Here is an 18,759-nt window from a genome sequence, read left to right on the forward strand (position 1 = left end):
AGTCTGGACTATCAGCCGCTGCGTCTACACAAGGGGAAGGTTTTGCTTTGGAGAAGTTTCGCCGTTCAAAACAATGAATTTAATGAATTAAACTGGTTCTGGAGCCACTGACTTTATCTGTGCGCGTGTTGATGAGATCATGCATCTCTTAAGTCAATCACCTCTTCAGGAAGTCCATGTACTCAGAGTGTTTGATGAGTCCGGTTCTCATCATGATGGTCTGAAAGCACTGCCGGTCGATGGCCCACAGCTTCACATGGATCAGAGCTGAAAAGCACACAATGAGAGCTGAAACACAGAGCTGCTGGTTCTGCATGTACGTGCTCAGAGTTGTGTGCACGTGGGCTTTCATGTTCATCTTTAAACTGTGCGTTAGCATCAGATGAGACCTGAAATCGTGCCACGATGTGCGTGCACAAAACATGCACAGGTTGTCATGGAAACCACACTCTTCTCTCTGTGTGTGTGCGTGTGTTTGTGTGTGTGTCAGATGTTCAAATCTGCAGTCCAGGTGTAATCAGGCGTTCAGGTTCTGTTTGTGACCAACAGACAAACTTTAATGTGATCTGGGCTACTTTTATACTGTGAGCACTGAGTTGATGTTGTTGCCTAGTAACAAATTTTAGTCTGTTTAACAGCAGGGGGCTTTTTTTTTTTATGTAACGAACAAACACCGGACCTTGGTTTCACATCGCTCAGCCTATTTAACATGTCTGTGAACATCAGGTAGTATTTATTTTTTTGGTGGTGGAGGCCATATTTCAGGCTCCTGGTGACATCTTCCGTCTGAGATCTGCCGAAACTCATCAAACCTACGGTAGAAACCTCAGCCGAGACTGAGAAATGCTGCAACAGGGAAGTCAAATTCATCACTGATGGAGTTGCCTGACTAACCACATGGATTTTATTTTCAAGTCATAAAATAACTTGAAATTTTCGGGGGGGAAAAAAAGGTTGAGAATACTTCAACGTGTTAAAATGATGTTGATTCCTGAAACTGACATCAGTTTATTCCACATAATGTCTCACTTTGCTTCTGAAGTGATGCTTTAAAACAATAAGAGATCAGATGGTTTCTTTCTGCGATCTGAGCCTGAACTCCACGATGAGTTGCAGCCTGACCAAGTCAGTCCGAAGTCCTTGAAAACGGACCAATCTCTGCGGAGTCAAACTTACAGAGCTTTGTCTGAATAAAACCAAAATCACCAGAAAAACCCTCTGACACCTGTCTGTGACAGAGAGGATCAGATTTCTCTGAGGGCTCTGCTCCACGGTGATGCTTGGTTCAATTCCCCGCACAACCGGAACCGAGGAACAGGGGGTCGGGGAAATAACTGTGACTGAGCCACAGCAGAATCTTCATCCTCCTGAGAAATCTGTGGTCATTTCAGATCGTGCCACAGCGTCCTTCATCTCGGAAATCTCTGAGGGAAACATCAAAACTTGACTCAAACGAGAAGGAGAGAAGGAAAGACAGAAAGACGTGGAGGACGGATGGAAAAGTAGGACAGAGGTAACACAATACGAATGTAAAGATGAAACGAAGAACAGAGAATAAATGTAACTGGAGTGAATGGAGCAAATGAACTGATAGTGATTTAGTGGGATGAATAAAAGAAAAACAGTGAGTATAAAATAGGAAAACTTGAAAGCAAGGGACAAAGACAACTCCAGGCTTAGGAACTGAAGGAAAGTGCTCACAAATTCACAAAAGGTGAGCCAAAACTTATTACATCCCATAATCCTCAACAAGTCCACTGACAGACCTGGGTGCCATGGTTACGATGCCTCTGCTTAAAGTTGCAGGCAGTTACTGTGGAGACGCAGGAACTCAGAAACTTCCTGCACTTTAATGATGTTTGTGTGAGAGAGACTGTTTTTTTTTTTTTGTTTTTTTAGAGAACACCAACACATTTACTTCCGTCAGCCACAGCAGTGAGGATAGTTCTCTGCTTCCTTGTCACTGTGAGGCCTCCAGGCTGAAGGATGGAGAGTAAATGATCACATTCAGAGGTTAAGTGAGTGTGATTTTGTGTCTGTGGAGGTCCAGAAAGCACAACGTTTGTGTGTAGAACCCAAACTGTGCCTCTGTGTGTTTATCGTAATGTGAGCGAGTGTGAGGGGAAGAGAAGCTCAGCTGGGTTATAAATAAACGCTGTGCGGACATGTGGGCGCTAAGTGAGGAGGTTTCTGTGGGTAAGAGCTCAAATAGACATTAAAATTATTTTCTGAAAGCCGTAAATGCATTTTTGCTTTTAATAAAAAACACTTTACAACTGGAACCTGGAAATAATTGTGTAAAAAACGTAAACAGGAATATCAAACTCAGATCATGTGTTTTTTTTTTTTAGAGCTTCTGAAACCTTCTGGATGCTTTGAAGGATGTCAGATTCTGATGATGCTCCTGGATATACTGGTGGATTTTCTGAATCCATGTCTAGTTGGACCAACTCACCAAGTGAAAGCACTGTACCATGTCCAGAAACAATACATATGCTGTTTCATATATAACCAGTAGAAAAATCTATTGGCAGTACAGCAATTAAGCCTTTTGTTTTTCAATGGAATGATGATTATTTATTCGAGAGCCTTTAATTCTGGACGGACTGCTCCAAAAATGTTATTCCCTTCAAACATAAGGAACTTGTTTGTAAAATAAAAGATCTTCAAACTACTTCAAATCTAAGCCTGTGTGAATAATTTTGACTTTCATTTCATATTTATAGAAAACTGTGAAAGAAACAATGCAAACTGATGCACAACAGTGTCTCCCTTTCCTTGGATTCTTCCCAGCAAAGCTCCCCGAACCTGAGGTTTAGACCCAAACACCAAGTGGTCGGTTCCACAGATCAATCCACTGACCCATTGACTATACCCACATATCGTTGCAGGGTCATGTGGGCTAGAGGGATGGCGCTTATCTCCAGTGGTCTTTTGGGCGAGAGGCGGGGTGCATCCTGGATAGGTCACCGGTCCAACAAAGGACAACACAGAGACAGACAAATCAACCAATAGACACACAAATTCACACCTAAGTACACTCATAAGAGGGGGCAACTTAGAGCGATCACGATTTTTTTGAGGTTTTGTTTCTGACTTAATTGGCTCATTGCCTTGATGGTTGCAACACCTAATGAAGATCTCTGGCGAAGATCGAGGAAAGAAACCATCTGAGCTCAATCAAAGACAGTCTCTGAGAGTGATGCATCACTCTGCGACATCATTGTGAAACACAAGAGTTTCAGCTGCAGCCGCGTGAGACATGATGTGTAATAAACTGATCTCGATTTCGGCAATTAACACCACTGTTAATCCCCGCAACATTTTTTCAATTTTTTCCCTCACACAAAGGTTTCCAAATGTTTTATGACTTGCAAATAAAACCAGTTGGCTAATTTGTCTCCTTCTCTGAAATCTCTCTGTCTGAGCTGAGTTTTCTTCCATTCTGAGTAATGTAGATTTGGACTTTAGAGGGAAGCTGGTGTACCTGGAGAGAACCCACGCATACATGGAGAGAAGATGCAAACTCCACGCAGAAAGACCCCATAAGCCAAGATTTGGACATTTGCGCAGTGATCTCAGATGGGCTAAGTAGAGCTGCTGGCATCTTTTCATCTCTGCCAGTTTTATATTTAGACAAAAAAAAAAGATACAAAGTTTGAAAACCCCCAGAATAGACCAGACGGAGGCTCAAACACGTAGGAGAAGAATAATTTGTTGAGGTTTGAGTCAGCACAGTAGGGCTGAAGCATAATCAGATCTGATCATGAAACTGAATATTCAGAGCCGTGCTATGAAATGAAACAGAGGCGATTTAATGCAGCGGGCTCAACGTGTTAATGTGAGAAACAAGCAGAAAGCATCTGAAAATGCAAACAAATCATGTGGAACCCAGCCCTGTTGCCAAGAGACGCACAGGTGCCAAAACGGGTTGGCCGGACCGGATGGTGTTGCTTGGCAACAGCTGCTTAGCGATCGTTCCACCAGGAAGAGCTGACAGGAAGTTGGACGTGCACACTTAGACACGGCGGTGCTGTCGGATGGTGTTCAGATTCGTTTCTTCAGCTGAACTCTGATCAGCTCCCTCTGGAAGCCCGACTCTTCCGGCTTCGCGTTGGTGAAGAAAACACCAGCAGGGAAGCTGATTCCAGCAGCAATATTTCAGTTTTTTTTTTTTTTTTTTTTTTTTAACTCAGAAATATTGGTTAGAGTCACATCAGCTCAATGCTGCCAACTCTATCAGAGTCTCTAAACTGTTTCTTTGGATTCCCTCCTTATCAGGAAGAGAATCAAATCGAATCCCAGAAGAACGCAGAGGAACCCCACCATCTGCCGCCTCAGTAGTCGGTCTGAGGCCAACGCTACAAATTGGAAGTTTAAATTTAAGCCTACAGAGCTGGAAAGAGCGATCCCCGCACGTTGTTTCTGTTTAACCTCCTGCAGAGATGTTGTTCGTGATACCAAGGCAAACAACAGTAGACTGTCAGCTGGTTTCAGCGCAGCAACAAAACAACACCGGGGGATCACTTCCATTTTCAATTCCGTTTCTTTTCCCCCTGTTTCGGGTCGTGCGACATGAATTACACAGATGTGATCAGGTGCTTTTTTCTTCCATGTGATCTCTCTGCTGATTTTCTCAGAGAAGAACAGCAGCAAAAATTGAGACGTAGATCAGTAGATTTTTTTTTTTTTTTTTTTTTTTACAATGTTGTTCCTGTTGATCTCCAACAGCATACTTACTCCTGACCGTGGCGGTCCGGGTGCAGTTGTAGAGGATGGCCAGCTCTCCGAAAACCTTCCCCGGTCCCATCGTGCACAGCTTCATCCCCTCTTTGGTCACCTCCACCTTCCCCTCTGGGTCAGACACACAGAAGACAATCTGTCACTGTCAAACAAGCACTTCTGCCCAGACGCATAATGGGAAATATAGACCTTTGGTATTTGTCGGTCTCAAGTCAGCATGCAGAAGCTTCCTCGTTCTCGTGAAGAGTTACAAGGAGGGATGAGTGTTCATGGTTGCAGGTTGCAGGTTGATGGATTAAGAACAGCGATTTTCTCTGGAATCGTAACTCATACGGAGTCAACAAACCAATAAAAATTCCTCTCAGTAACTTTGTCAGAACCAAAAGAAAAACAAAACTTAAGCACTTTAGTTAACAGCAAAAGTTAAGGTCACGGTTGATGACAAATCTACCTTCTCAGGCCATAAAGGCTTTTTTCTTTAGCCGAGTAACTTCCATCTCTGTAAGTGTCCTACAATGGATAGGCATCAGTGACTTTCAGTAACAACCCCCAGAATAGGGGCACTTCCTCAAGGTCCAGTGTCCTGCAACTTTTAGATGAGTCTCAGCTGAGTCAATTGATGAGGTCATTAGCAGGACTTTGAAAAAACTTGACTGAACTGAGGAGCTAATACAGCCATTTGAATCTGATCTTTTGAACAAGCTACATATCTAAAAGTTATAGAATACCAGCCCTCAAATCTAGTCCTTAAGGGCAAAGAAAATCATTGCTTTACTTTTATTTGGTGCAGAGATTTTAAGCCCTTAAGGACTGGATTTGAGGACCCCTGTCCTAGAAGCTATATCTGTAGTGTAAGCGTTGAAGTCTTTGTTTGTCCAACTGAATGTTTCCCTTCCCAACCTGAATATTTAGTTTAGACACAACTGACTCCGCTCTGTTGCCACAATATGTGCTGATCTGATTGACTTAAGTGCCTTCCAATCAAAAGTCTTGGTACGTTTAGGTGAGAACGCTTTCAGCCCAGAGATTTTCATATCCGTGTGTCACTTTTCTTTGTATGACACAGGGTGCTTGGCATTTGGACTCTGCCGTTTCCGACTGACACTAATGAAGACGGATTAATGCAGCTGGGAACAGAAATGTCAGGGCAATCAACAACACAAACGCACCTGCATGATGTGGTCCTCTCTGTGAACCGGAGGTGTGTTACGCAACATTCAGGGACCTGACGTAACCTTAAGACGGAGTGCGTTTGTGTTTAATCGTCTCCCTTTGACATTAACTGACATACAACACCAGTGGACACAATCGATAAATCAAACTGCCAACTGATCAGCAGAACATCTCACAGAAGATTAACACTCATACTTACAGGAAGACGGAGAAGCAGAGCTAAATTGATAGAGAAATTGTGAACCAAACTTGGCATTTTTATTTGTTACTTGAAAGTCATAATTGTCTGTTAATATTTCGACTGACTGGATTTATGGTGCGCCATTAAATCTGAGACCTGGGATCTGGAAGAAGGTCAGAGGTGAGTCTCTGCCTCATGCAGTATCCTGGTGTTCCTGACTGATGGCAGGATGGAGCCAGAGATGAAAAGACGGATAAGACTCCATTTGCAATAATGAGGGTGTTGCGCCGGCCTATCAAGGTCTATCATCTATTATCAAGAAAGAGCTGAGCTGGAAAATAAGGCCCTGGGTATTACTGTCCCATTTGCGTTTCAACCATCCCCTATGGGTTCTAAGATATGGATTATGACTTGAAGAACCAGATCCAGGATACAAGTAGCTGAAATTAACTCCCCCTTTAATGAAGACTGAATTCAGCCTTGGGGATAAGAAGAGGAGCTCTGTCAAGGAGAGCAGAATTGCTTCTCCTCCACTTCAAAAGCAGTCAGGCATGATTAATTTGATAAAAAAAAAAAAAAAAAAATCCTCCCTATGGATGCTTTCTAGATGTTGGCTCTCAAAGAGGAGATCCCAGTACAGACCCAGACTGTAAAACCACTCTGATTTCTTAGGAACCCCCAGAGGAAGGAGCTCCATCTGAGAGAGGGACATGCGAGTTTACATACTTGACGTTTAACCTATTCAATCCCACTGTGGACAACTTGAGGGTAATCTATTGAGTCAATGATGACTCAATAGATTATGGGGATATAAATGTATTTTTAAACCATTCTTACATTTGTGTTTTTCAGCATCTTTTTAGCATTGGTGCAGTAATGTTAATTCTTTCTCCACCGGAGGGCACTGTTGTCACAGCTAAGAAATGCTATCTCATAATGGCTTGTAAGAAGAAGAGTCACCATTTGAGCGTTCCAGATACCCCGGAAGTCGGAGATGCGTTTTGATGTCACATCGACGATAACATTCAAGTCAAGAAGTCGGTATTTCAACATGGCGGCGCTCGTAGGCATTGCTTGTTTAATAAAAAGCATCAGTTTAACTTTACTTTCCATAATCTAACCCCACTTTTAATTTCTTCAGTTTAAAGTTTCAGGTGCTACATGTGACACTGATTTTAGACACACACTCTTTCATGTAAAACTGAGATGCTTCCAACTCATCTTATTACTGTCCAGGCGAGAAACGGCAAGTCAGTTTCAATATGGAGGCAGTCCCAGTTTCTCATTACGAAATGCAACTTTGTAGGGCATTCCAGTTGATTTTTCTTTTTCAACTATAAAGTTGGAATTTTGTAGTTCTGAGTAAAACTGGGCTGCAGCAGTGGCAACAGAATGTAAACATAGTGACAAGACTGTGTTTAGTCTGTTTAGTTTAGGAAGTGGGTCTTTCATATAATGTATCAACTATAATTGCTGAAGAGCATTTCATCGGAAAACTTTTCAAAAATGGGAATTAAACTTCAGAACGGAAGCTTTTTAAGTCCAGGAACATGAATTACTGAAATGTAATACAGATTAAAGAGAAAGACAGGAAGTCAGGGGAAGACTTCAAGTTTTATGTGTTTAGGTGAATTTTAGAGGAAATCTCTCCCGGCAATGGCGACTGAAGCTTCAGTTGTACCATCGGTGAGCTCCACCTCTCTGCCACAACAGAGGTTTAAGGTCTGGCTGTTTGTGTTGCTGCAGAAGAGCTGCAGCAGATTTCCTCTCACTCAACAGCAGATTCAGTTCAGATAAAAACGTGATGACTTATGGATCTTTTCCAAGAAGGAAAAATGGAATAGTCTAAGCTGTTTCTTTTTTTTTTCTTTTACCTGCTAGGAAAGAAATTATCTGCTTGGCATTACACACACACACACACACACACACACGCACACAAACACACAACAAACAAAAACACGCACACACACACGGAGCAATAATTAACCCTGCTGTGTCTCTAACACACAGAGCAGATGGAGACAATCGTTTTATCGAACAGGATAAACACACACAGGATCTTTTGCCATAATCACAGGCTGTAATGATCATCGCACTGAAAAATACACGCATACACACACACACACACACACACACACACACACATTCATCGCAAGCTGCAGCTGAACCCTCGTCGGGTGCTCCAAGATCTGATCCAGATCCTCCAGTAGCTGAAGGACTAAAGAACCAAAGAAGAAAGAAAAGTCGGTAAATGGATCAGACTGGATCGTCTTTCAACATTTCTAACAGTCAGAACTGGTCTTTGGGGAAACACAACAGCTATAATAACATCAGTATGAATTCACAGCAAACATGGTTACAACAACCCTTGTTTGATTGTCTCTGGAAGTGCTGAACGAGAATAAATTAACTGCTGCAGTATTCATCCGTGATCATGTTTACTGTATGTTTATATTAGAAATATCAGACTGAGATTATTTTGGGCTTAACGACTCAAACTGTTAACTGCTACTGCTTGTGTTGGTGCCCAGTGCCTTAATCTCTTTAAGCCCAACTGTGACTGTGCACACGGTTTTCTGTGTGATTGAGAGTCTTCTGTTTATGAGTCTCACGATCCCAGAACAAAAATCTAACAGAACTGGAAACACGCAACTGCTTCTGCTGATTTCAGCCCGACAGCGGAAGAAAGGAAGAAAAGAGCAACAAGAAACAGAAATAGAAGAGAAGGATCAGGAGCTGCGCAAGGTGAGAGGTTTGGACTGCAGCCCTGCAGCAGCGTCTCCTCCTGTTTCCAAGCCAGCGAACACATTGCTAAGTCATCGCATGTTAAATATGGCTCTTCTAGAAGTTTCAGTGAAAAATCAGCTCATTTATATTTTAAAGAAAAGTTCCTTTAGAAAGACAAAGAAATGCTGAGACGTCTGTTCCTTCCTCCCTTGTCTGTGTTTGGCTGCTAGTCTAAACTCTCTGCGTGAACTGAATTATTTCACCAGAGGATGTGTTCCCACCAGGAAAGTCTGCTTTGGTCCCTTGTTTGTTTAGGACCAAAAGCAGTCTTTTTTTGCTTTCTTTCACTGCAAACACAGCCACGTGGGTGACGATCGTTGCTCCCATTTAACAGAAATTACTTGCTGTGTTTTTTGTTGTGCACAATTACATTGTAATATCATTTTGAATGTAATTAGCAGCTCATTCGTATGCTGGCTCCACCATGGGGTATTTCTAATTTTGCAAAGCCGTCTGTAAAAACGGAAGCTGCGAGCAACAAGAGACAACGTGCAGAAAACGGCAGATCAGGTACGGCTTCGGTTTTATCAACGGTAGCGCTAGCAACTGCCCGGCAATAGTGGCTCATAAAGTCCAAAACTACATGGAGGCCGGTCTGTATTCAGACCAGAAGTGGACCGCACCAGAGTTTGTTTGAAAGCAGACTGGGATCGACTCAAAAAGCGGGTCTCGGTCCGGTCGTTTGGTTAGGCCAGATGAATAACAGGACTGAAATCGGAATTTACAAGCAACCTAAAAAAACAAACAGGAGTTTGAGCTCCTGTTTATGTTTCTCTTCAATTAAAATCCACAGCATTCCTCAAACGTTCCGTACTTTAACAGAAGGCAGTTATCAGAAAAAAATCGGCACGGCGGTGCATGCTATTAGCTGTAGCATTTGAACGATTTTCCCCTCTCTCTGCCAGTCCGCATCACTTACTGTAACAGCTGCATGGCCAGTCAAATCTCTCAGTAATTGCCACACCGACTGAGAGTTTGACTTCTGCCAGGCTGAACTGAAACGTGCGCCCACACTTGTCCTTTTGCTGCTCTGTCACTCTGTCCACCTTCTCTATAGAAAAGGGGGGGGGGACATTCTGTGGAGTCTGATGTGAGATTTTTCTAGTGAACGCCAATGCCTACAACCAAATGTAACAATGTGACTGTATGCATGATTCTGACCCAGTGGAAAGCTTGAAATATGAGTAAAATTACACATTGTTTGAGTGGTTTCACGCTTGATGTGCACATTCTGCAGATTTTATATTTAACCACTTAAATCTTTTTAATATGGTGTTAGAAATGCGTTAAAAGATGCGAATAAACAAAGTGTACGCTTCTGGCATCATCAATGTACGAAGCTGAGTGTATAGTGTAGGGATAATATTTTGAATATTTATTTGAATTGAAGTTTTTTTTTTTTGAAAGAAGCTAAACTAAAACCAGGACCTTTGAGGGGTTCTGGCTAGAATATATTTACAGACAAAGTTGTTATATATATATATATATATCTTAAATGCTAAATCAGTATATTTTCTGTATAGTTTTGACGTAATTACTACTCCGGGTATGTTGTTCTTTCAGCAAATGGCCTTTTATGGTTAACAATTAACCAATTACCATATAAGTTGATGATTATGTCAACAATCATTTCATCACAATTAATCTGATTAATCATTTCAGCCCTAGTCTGTAATAATCCAAATGGGTTTGACCCACAGACCTGCTTAACAGATACACATCTTTTACTCGATCAGACGAATTTGTTTTTAGTGATTCAGCCAGAACTCGGATCCAGGTGAGTCACAGAAGCAGCTGCTAGATTCTGGCTTGACGTTTGAAACACAATCTGTTTGCTGCTCCGGAAAGCCCGAAGCAGTGTGTGTGTGTGTGTGTGTGTGTAATCACTTATCCATGTAAGGAGCCTCAACTGCTCTCACCACGACAAACAAACACAGATCAGAGTGAGACCTCCTCCGCTCATGTCTCTGTTCCTGTAATCACTGTAAGGAAGAAAAGCACAGCGGCTGAGGCTTCAGGAGCTCATTACAGCAGCGGGAGAGCTTTCAGAACGATGGCCGACAGCAGTGAGCCGCTAAGCGCTGCGTCTCGTTAGCTGGAGTGAAAATTAATTCCTGCTTTCGTTGCAGGTAACGGCAGCTTCTCGGCCTGAGAGAAGATCGTCTGAACAAAGCGGAAAACCAGTTAACCTTCAGAGGCTCTGCTGCAAACTGTAAAACACCGAGGCTCTGTCAGGATCCTCGTGCCGGATTCACTGATGACAGATTTGGAAATAATTCTGCAGCAAATAGCATATTCACAAAAAGCAACGGTCGGGTGATTAAAAATGTCAACATAATTACTCTGATTGGGTAACAGGATAATAAGGGAGAGAAACTCAGGGCGATAATGGGGGGAATTAAAGATACAGGAAATCAATTTGTAAGCAATTTGTTTAATTTGTGTTGAATTTTAGTGAAACTCTGCTAAATATTGTAGTAATAACCTAATAACAACTTGAGAGTATACTTATTCATAATAAAAAACAATAAAGCTCAACGACATACAAGAAAAGGTTATCAGTCAACGTTTCTGAAAATCTTTTGTATTTATTGACCCGGTTTGTTGAAAAGAATTTAGAAAATCATTTTGATAACTAACCATTTTCCTTTCCATGATATTGCCGAATATTTAATTAAAATTATATTCTTAAATTTATATCCTACGTGTAGTCACGGGATTCAGTCTTTTTATGAAGAAAATTAACTCCACTAAATTGTTATTGTCTAGCTTCAAATTTATTGTTCATTGTTCACTTATACATTATGTATAAAATACATATTTTTATTGTGACTAGCTGGAATAGTTTTAATTGATTTGTTAATTTGATTAATTAGGTTTTTTTATTAATTGATGGTAGATTACATAATCACTCAACCACAATTATGTTTTTTTAAATGTACTCCTACCTGTGATTAGTTGCATCCTTTGCAGAAATACAGTCACTGAACATAGTGTTTTAAAAGCCAGACGATTCATTTTGGTAAAATTCGGATCTTATTTAAGCTTAATATCAGCTGCCTTAATCTGATCTCACTCAGCTCAAAGACAGTAGCCTGGATGATGTCATCATGATGTTATCTGTTCCTGCACTTTTCTCACATCTTTGCTGAGCTGTCACAGATTCCTTCATGTCTTCTAATTTATTTTTTTGTCTACCATGCAGTCTCATGCCGTGACACAAAACAATGACCGGATCATTTGACATGAACTGTGGATGAATAATACTCTGCGTTTTCGGACTGTAACATTTCTCTCATCTAAAAGTTTTGAGTTTTTGATGTTTCTATGGAGGACATTTTTGGACTTAATTGAATTCAAACATTATTTTCTAATGTTTTTTTCTGATTATTTTGAATGCATTCGGGGGTTTTTTGTCCATTTTCGCCACTCTCCCTGCCTCACTGTGTATTTTTTTTTCTTTTTGCTTTAGTTTTAAATAACTGATTCCAAATTTGTAGATTTCCAATAATAAAATGATTAGCCAACATGTTGCTAAGCAACCGCATTCACCACAAAGCTCTCTCTGTGTGTGTGACATCATGAGACAAAACTGCTGCATCTGTTTCTTCTGCCAAACCACAAATAATGAGGATCATGTTAGTAATGTTTACACATTCACACACAAATACACAAATACACACACACACACACTCAACATAAGATACCAACCTCATCTTTTTCGTGCTGTTTTTTTTTTGGGGGGGGGGGAATCACTTCCTCTTCCTGTGACAGAAGTCTTTATATTTAGCCGCCATCTGCGCCCCCTCGTGCTCCCTAAACTTCCGCCCCTGCTCCTGAAACGCACGTCTGTAAGGATCCACGGCGACAGAGAGCATTCAGCACTGGTGGGCGCAAAATCTACATTAATTCACCATGTTTAACACAAAGCAAACAAAGAGCCAGGAGTATAAATCCTGCAGCTGGAACCTTTTCACTCTGATCGGCGCACACCTGTCAAGTCTCCCGTTTTGACCGAGAAGCTACCGTTTTGTTTTTTACTCCCCCGTTCCCGCCGTGCTCACGAACCCAGCTAGCAAGCAAATGTTAAGACTACGTCGGCCGAACGTCCTCTGAAAGTCGAACGTCAAATGTTCGGACTTGACTTTCGCTCCGAACTTTCGCGCGTTATGAAAGAAAAAAATATATTTATGCTGTAATTTTATTTAATCAATTTTAATATCTTTAAAACCTTTATGGTGGTTAATATTTTTTTTTGACAAAATCTTTATTTTTGTCCTTTTAGAAAGTCTGCATCTGAACGTCCGTGTGCGACGTTTAAAAATACGGTTACTAGCTTCAATACCTTATTTAGCCGATAGGGGGCTCCACCCCCGGCCAAACATTATCCTCTCCATTCAAATAATGGTTATAAGTCCGATTTTTCCCATTTCCTTTCCTGAATAATCTGCATTGCATTTATTCTAACGTGATGTAAATGTATGTCAAAGGAGAGTAATACTTCAATAAAAGTCCAAGAAGTACTTTCATTTGGAAAATATGTATTTTCTGCCGAATGACGTAACTTCATCTGCAGAAAGTTTCTTGACTTTCTGCAGTCAAGAAACAACACTTCTGTATTTCACATGAAACCCATGGAAATATAAATATACCTTGTTCGGTAAGTTATTAGTTTTCATACTTATTTCTATCATATTCTGACCAAGCACGTATTATAATTTTCCCGTAAATATCCCGGATTGTGCCGCCCGCTCTCACGTGTTAGTTGCTCTCCCGGTGTTCTGACTATTTTATCTTCCCCCGCTCATCTCTCTGTGTTCATTTGTACATTTGAGAACAGAAGTGGTTCGTGTACACAGTTGTGTGGTACACCTGTCCTTCATCGGAATTTAATAACAATCATATTTTTTTTTCAGTTTTTCTAGCTCTTCTAGATCAGTCCTATTGATTTGACATTATGTCAGTGACATCAAGGAGCTGGGAGGCATTCACAATGAACCTCATAGTATGGAATATATACTTTAATAGATTTATTAAATGTTGATTTTGACCCACTAATATGTTGGGATTAGGTATCGTAGTAAAATTCTGACTCCTTCAGGTATGCCTAAACCAAGGGAATCGATACTTCATCAGATGTGTTCGTTATACCTCATGTTTGATGCTACATATGTTGTTATTCAAACAATTACTTCAGCTCTGAAATTTTCCATAGATCCAACTATCTCTCTAAGCAATATAATAAGTCATTTTAGGCCAAATACATTATTGGCAAAATATCAAAATGTCCTCCATAGAAAGTCACTGCTTCAGTGAACACAACAGTGGGAAATATATAAAATATTCCTGTCACAATGCTAAACTTCCAGACTGATATATCTAATATCAGGATATAACAAACCTTGCCGATGGATGAGCGACCATTATTTGATGATAAATAAAGAAATAAATCATGCATAGAATTGTATTTCTGCATCCAAATCTAAAGAGACAACTTTTATCTAAAAAAAAAAAAAAGCTTTTATTCATGTAGCTGCTTTGGTTAAGTAGATAGAGAAAGGAATGAGCAAGTTATGTCAGAATTTCATCTAGAGAGATTTTTGTTTCTGTCTGACATTATGGACAACGTGGTAGTAATTTTTTTTTTAATGGATCAATATGATGATCTCTTTGAATAATCTAATAAGTTGTAAAAATAATATAAAGAAAAATGATTAGACCTTTCTCATAACCTGTTGTCAGGCAAGTAGTGAGAGTGTGCTTCAGTACATGTTCCTACCCAGAGTCTATTCAGGCAAAGCCATTTGGTTTTAACATTTAGTTTGAAACGCAACACAGTCCAGGTGGAGGCGGAGTTCAAATGATCAGGAGGTCTGATCTGAAACTGGTTCAAACACTGGAAAAAAAAAAAAGGTACTCACAGAGTCAAACAATAGCACAAGTCCTGATGAAGATAGACAAACAAAGCTACATGCACACATAGATATAACGCATTCAAAAAAATCTGTCTGTTTTGAACTTCATCCGCCCACAGCAGACTCCTCTCTAAAACCAGTTCCTTTAACATTGATTAGATAATTATCTAATCTGGCTCTAATATAAAACCCGACAGAAAAGACGCCTCTCACATTGTGAGGACGTGCTCTTAGACTCAGCGTGTGTGTTATTCACCCAGCAGGTTTTTTTTTTTTTTTTTTGGACATAAATGTCATTGGTTATTTTGCACACCGCGCGCTGCCGCCTACCAACACGGGACCAGCCATCTGGAGGATTGTTGTCGGCTCTCAGAGCAGTCCAGCGCCACTACGCCACAAAAGGTTTGAAAGGACCTGAAGACACAAGCAGACCTACAGCTGCTCTGAAAAGGTCAGGTGGACTCTAATGAGGAGGTGGAGCTAAATTTATCCTCACAGCGTCTTCATAATAGAACATATCCAAGTGTGACTGAGGGAGGACGTTTCAACAGGAATCTCCTGCAGTTCGAATGTGTTCAATCAGTGTCTTCCCCCTGAAGAGGTCCTCTCTGTTCTGTCGAGACGGTAACGGCACACCGTTCGTTCCTCCAGATGTGAGATCTTAAACGTCTCCCGACTGCAGATCCAGTACGACACCAGCATCACGGCACGTTTTCAGTGGGAGGATCACGTTACCGAACGGGATTCTTATGTAAAACACTGACCTCAAATCCGGCTATAAATATAACAAACGAGCTGAGCGTAGTAACGGAGAAAAGCCGGAGAGGGTTTGATCTCGGAGCCCCTCCCAGTTCTCATCCCATCGTGTTCCTCCAGCAGAGGGGAAAGAGACCAACATGTGCAAAAGCTTCTGCTTGTATTGCAGACTGCACTTATATCACAATACGTCTCAGATGTTTAAATGTAGATGTCATGTCAATAAAATCCATCCAGAGGTGGAGAGGAACCTGACTGTAACTGTTCTTTTTTTTTAGTTTTTTACCTTCTGGTCATAAGGACCTTCTGGTCATTTACTGCTGCTCCAATCCACACACTGATCACACAATCCATATGATTCCAACTCAAGAATGTGACCCAGTGAATCTGCAAACTGCAAAACTAAGAGGAATCGTAGTCTTGTCTAGTCGCATCCTCATTGTTGAGGGTCGGGGACAACAGATGCTGGTTCCACCACTGCTTTCCACTCTCTTCTTTCTCTGGTGATGGCCGTCCATTCTCCCACAGATCTTCTCGTCCGATCCCTGAAGTCGACCGTCCACCTCCATCTCTGTCTTACCCTCCACCGCTTTCTGTAAATGTTGCCCACTAGGAGGTAGGCGCAAAGGTTGTGGGTCCTAACGACATGGTGCGTAATAATAACGAGGCTAGATCTAATTTTCCTACTCTTCACCCTAGTGCCAAAAATGCTTGTTGGGCTACCAACAAAATATATTTGGTAGGTAACAAATTCTTCAAAGACACTTATTTATGGAGCATAAGGATGGTTAAAGTTCATCAGCATTTTTTTGTTAACTTATTTGGAATATTTATTGAAAATATGACAAAACATTGAGGTTGGTCAAAGGATGATCAAGATAGATGAATTACAGAGGAGGAATAAAATGTCAGGAGTGAAGGAAGATTCAGCTCAAATCATTTTTTAAGCCAAGGCAACCATGTATAGTTTTTGTCCTACATACTAACTTCACTGTCCATCCAAGAAGGGATGCAAAGAGCCACACAGTAGGAATTATAGGAGAAAATACCAGAAATATTGAAGCGGCTGTCCTCAAGACATTAGAAAATGTAATCATTTCTTATCGTCACTTTTTCAGGTCAACTTTCCTGAGTTTGACCTGGGTTTGGAGTCCAAACACTGCATCCGCCTGTAGATGAAAACTGCAGCACAGCCAAGCAAAGCAGAGCGCTATCTGATAAACCACAAATTCATAAAGTCTGTTGTCATGGACACAGCATTTCACCTCCTAAATATTAACCGGAAGAAAGGGCAGCATCAAACGCACCCATTGTTCAGCTCTGCACACAGACAGCAGGAACTTACGGCGGACTTCTCATCGTAGCGTCGTATTTTTCTAGAGCTCTGTACAAATTAATCAGAGTTCCAACATTCCCACTACATTTCCTGTTCTAGGTTTTCTAAAAGTCTGTCGCTACAGAGGAAAATCTTCTGTCTTTGTGGCAAAGCTGACTGGCTGTGCATCGTCTCAGCTGGAAGCGATGACACATTTTGCATCCGCAGCAACGCTGCAGGAGAACGAGTCATTTGCTTCACTCTTCATCTCCATCAACAGGCAAAAGAGAGCAGGGACCAGTTTCTAACCAAACTTCCAGCTGAAGGAAGAAAAACATAATTATATCTTGTTTCTGACACCAGCAGCAGCTCAATAGTAATAATAAAAAAAGAAACTCATTTCCATTTTGAAGGTTGTACAAAGCGGATGACGGCAACAGAGGAACTAGTAACCGTTCAGCGTTGCCAAAAGAAAGCCAGCAGCAGTAAATGTTCAGCAGTGAGGATTAAACCGACCTTTGAGATAAACTTCCTGCTTCAACCAGAGGCTCATTAAAGAGAAGGTTACTTTGCCTTTTGCAGGTCACACGGATTCATTAATTTTGCTGAATATTTCCCGTGTCCAAAAACTCTGAAGGAACACTAAATGAACCTTTACAGAACTTGTTTCCCATTCAGCCACGATGAAACCTCCAGTCCCTCTATGGCACAGACAGCAAGAACAATGCAAACTGTTCTGTTTTTGTGTAGGGACTCTAGTCGGTCGCAAGGTTTCATGTCAAACATAAAATTTATCGTGTTTCACATCCCAGATGAAGCTGTCCAAGACGTATTAGAGAATGGTCTGGATTGAAGCAACACACTGAGCTAAAAAATACGCAAGGTGTTGGATTTTATTATTTAAGAGCTGGAACTCGCGATTCTTCTCTAGGTTGATATCAAAGCAAAAGGACAGGCAGGTAGAACTAGGTAGAAACAGAAGGAGGCACAAAGGAGGTAAAGACAGAAGAACATAAGCAAAGGCAGATGGAGGTAGAGACACAATGGGATACAAAGAAGGTACAGATAGACGGAGGTACAAAGGAGAAGCGATACAGAGGGAAACACAAGAAATAGATTAAAATTGAACCATTTGGAAGAGACAGAGATAAAACCCTAAAGCCTTCTGTTCTTGTCTATAAAATCCATCTCAGATAACTCTTTTAGACCGATTCCCATCTCGGGAATCCAGCCTGTGTTCTTGCTCTCACCTTCCATGACGAACACCAGTGAGCCCACATCTCCTTCCTTTATGATACAGGAATCCTTCCCATAATCCACCGGGTACATACAGTCCACAATCTCCTGGATCTGAGAGAGCTCCAGGTTCTTCATGAAGTCATTGTCCAAGATGGCTTCCTTTATCAGCTCCTTTGACCTGAGAAGAAGAGGAGGGAGAGAAAAACAACTAAAATATCTACAAGAAATAGTCAGGATAAAGTCAATCAATCAATTCATTCACTCACTCATCCATCCAGCCAATCAATCAACCAACCGTTTTAACAAATATTAGGCCTATATCTAATCTTTCAGTGCTGGCACTAATTCTACAAGTTAAGGAATTTTAGTCTGCCAATATTATCACCTCATCCTTCCAATCTTTCTTTAAAAACAAGCATAATTCCATAACAGCTGCGTTGAAGGTGGTTAACGACATAATTGTTCTTAACTAACAATAACATTGTGCTGCACGTCTCCTTTTGTGGATTTGTTCAAAGCTTTTGGTACTGTAAACTGCAACGTTCTGGTATCCAGGCACAAGCCTTTGCTTGGTTAAAAATTTATCTCAGAAATTGGACACAATGTATTAAATATGATTGTTTGTTCTGAAGCTGTAGTAGTTCATAAGG

General features: G+C 41.0%; 1 protein-coding gene across 1 annotated transcript in view; it reads right to left on the reverse strand.

The window, feature by feature from the left end:
• Positions 1-18,759, reverse strand: part of LOC106906174 (cGMP-dependent protein kinase 1-like) — a 45,719-nt gene that overhangs the window by 13,199 nt on the left and 13,761 nt on the right. The window contains exons 2-4 of the mRNA XM_014971325.2: positions 18,121-18,287; positions 4,741-4,854; positions 162-267 (exon numbers count right to left, since the gene is read on the reverse strand). Of these exons, the coding sequence (XP_014826811.2) occupies positions 162-267; positions 4,741-4,854; positions 18,121-18,287 (387 nt within the window). The remainder of the gene's footprint in view (positions 1-161; positions 268-4,740; positions 4,855-18,120; positions 18,288-18,759) is intronic.

Source organism: Poecilia mexicana, unplaced genomic scaffold (assembly GCF_051168715.1).
Source record: "Poecilia mexicana isolate PSO_F unplaced genomic scaffold, ASM5116871v1 scaffold_19, whole genome shotgun sequence".
In the NCBI taxonomy this organism is placed as follows: domain Eukaryota; kingdom Metazoa; phylum Chordata; class Actinopteri; order Cyprinodontiformes; family Poeciliidae; genus Poecilia; species Poecilia mexicana.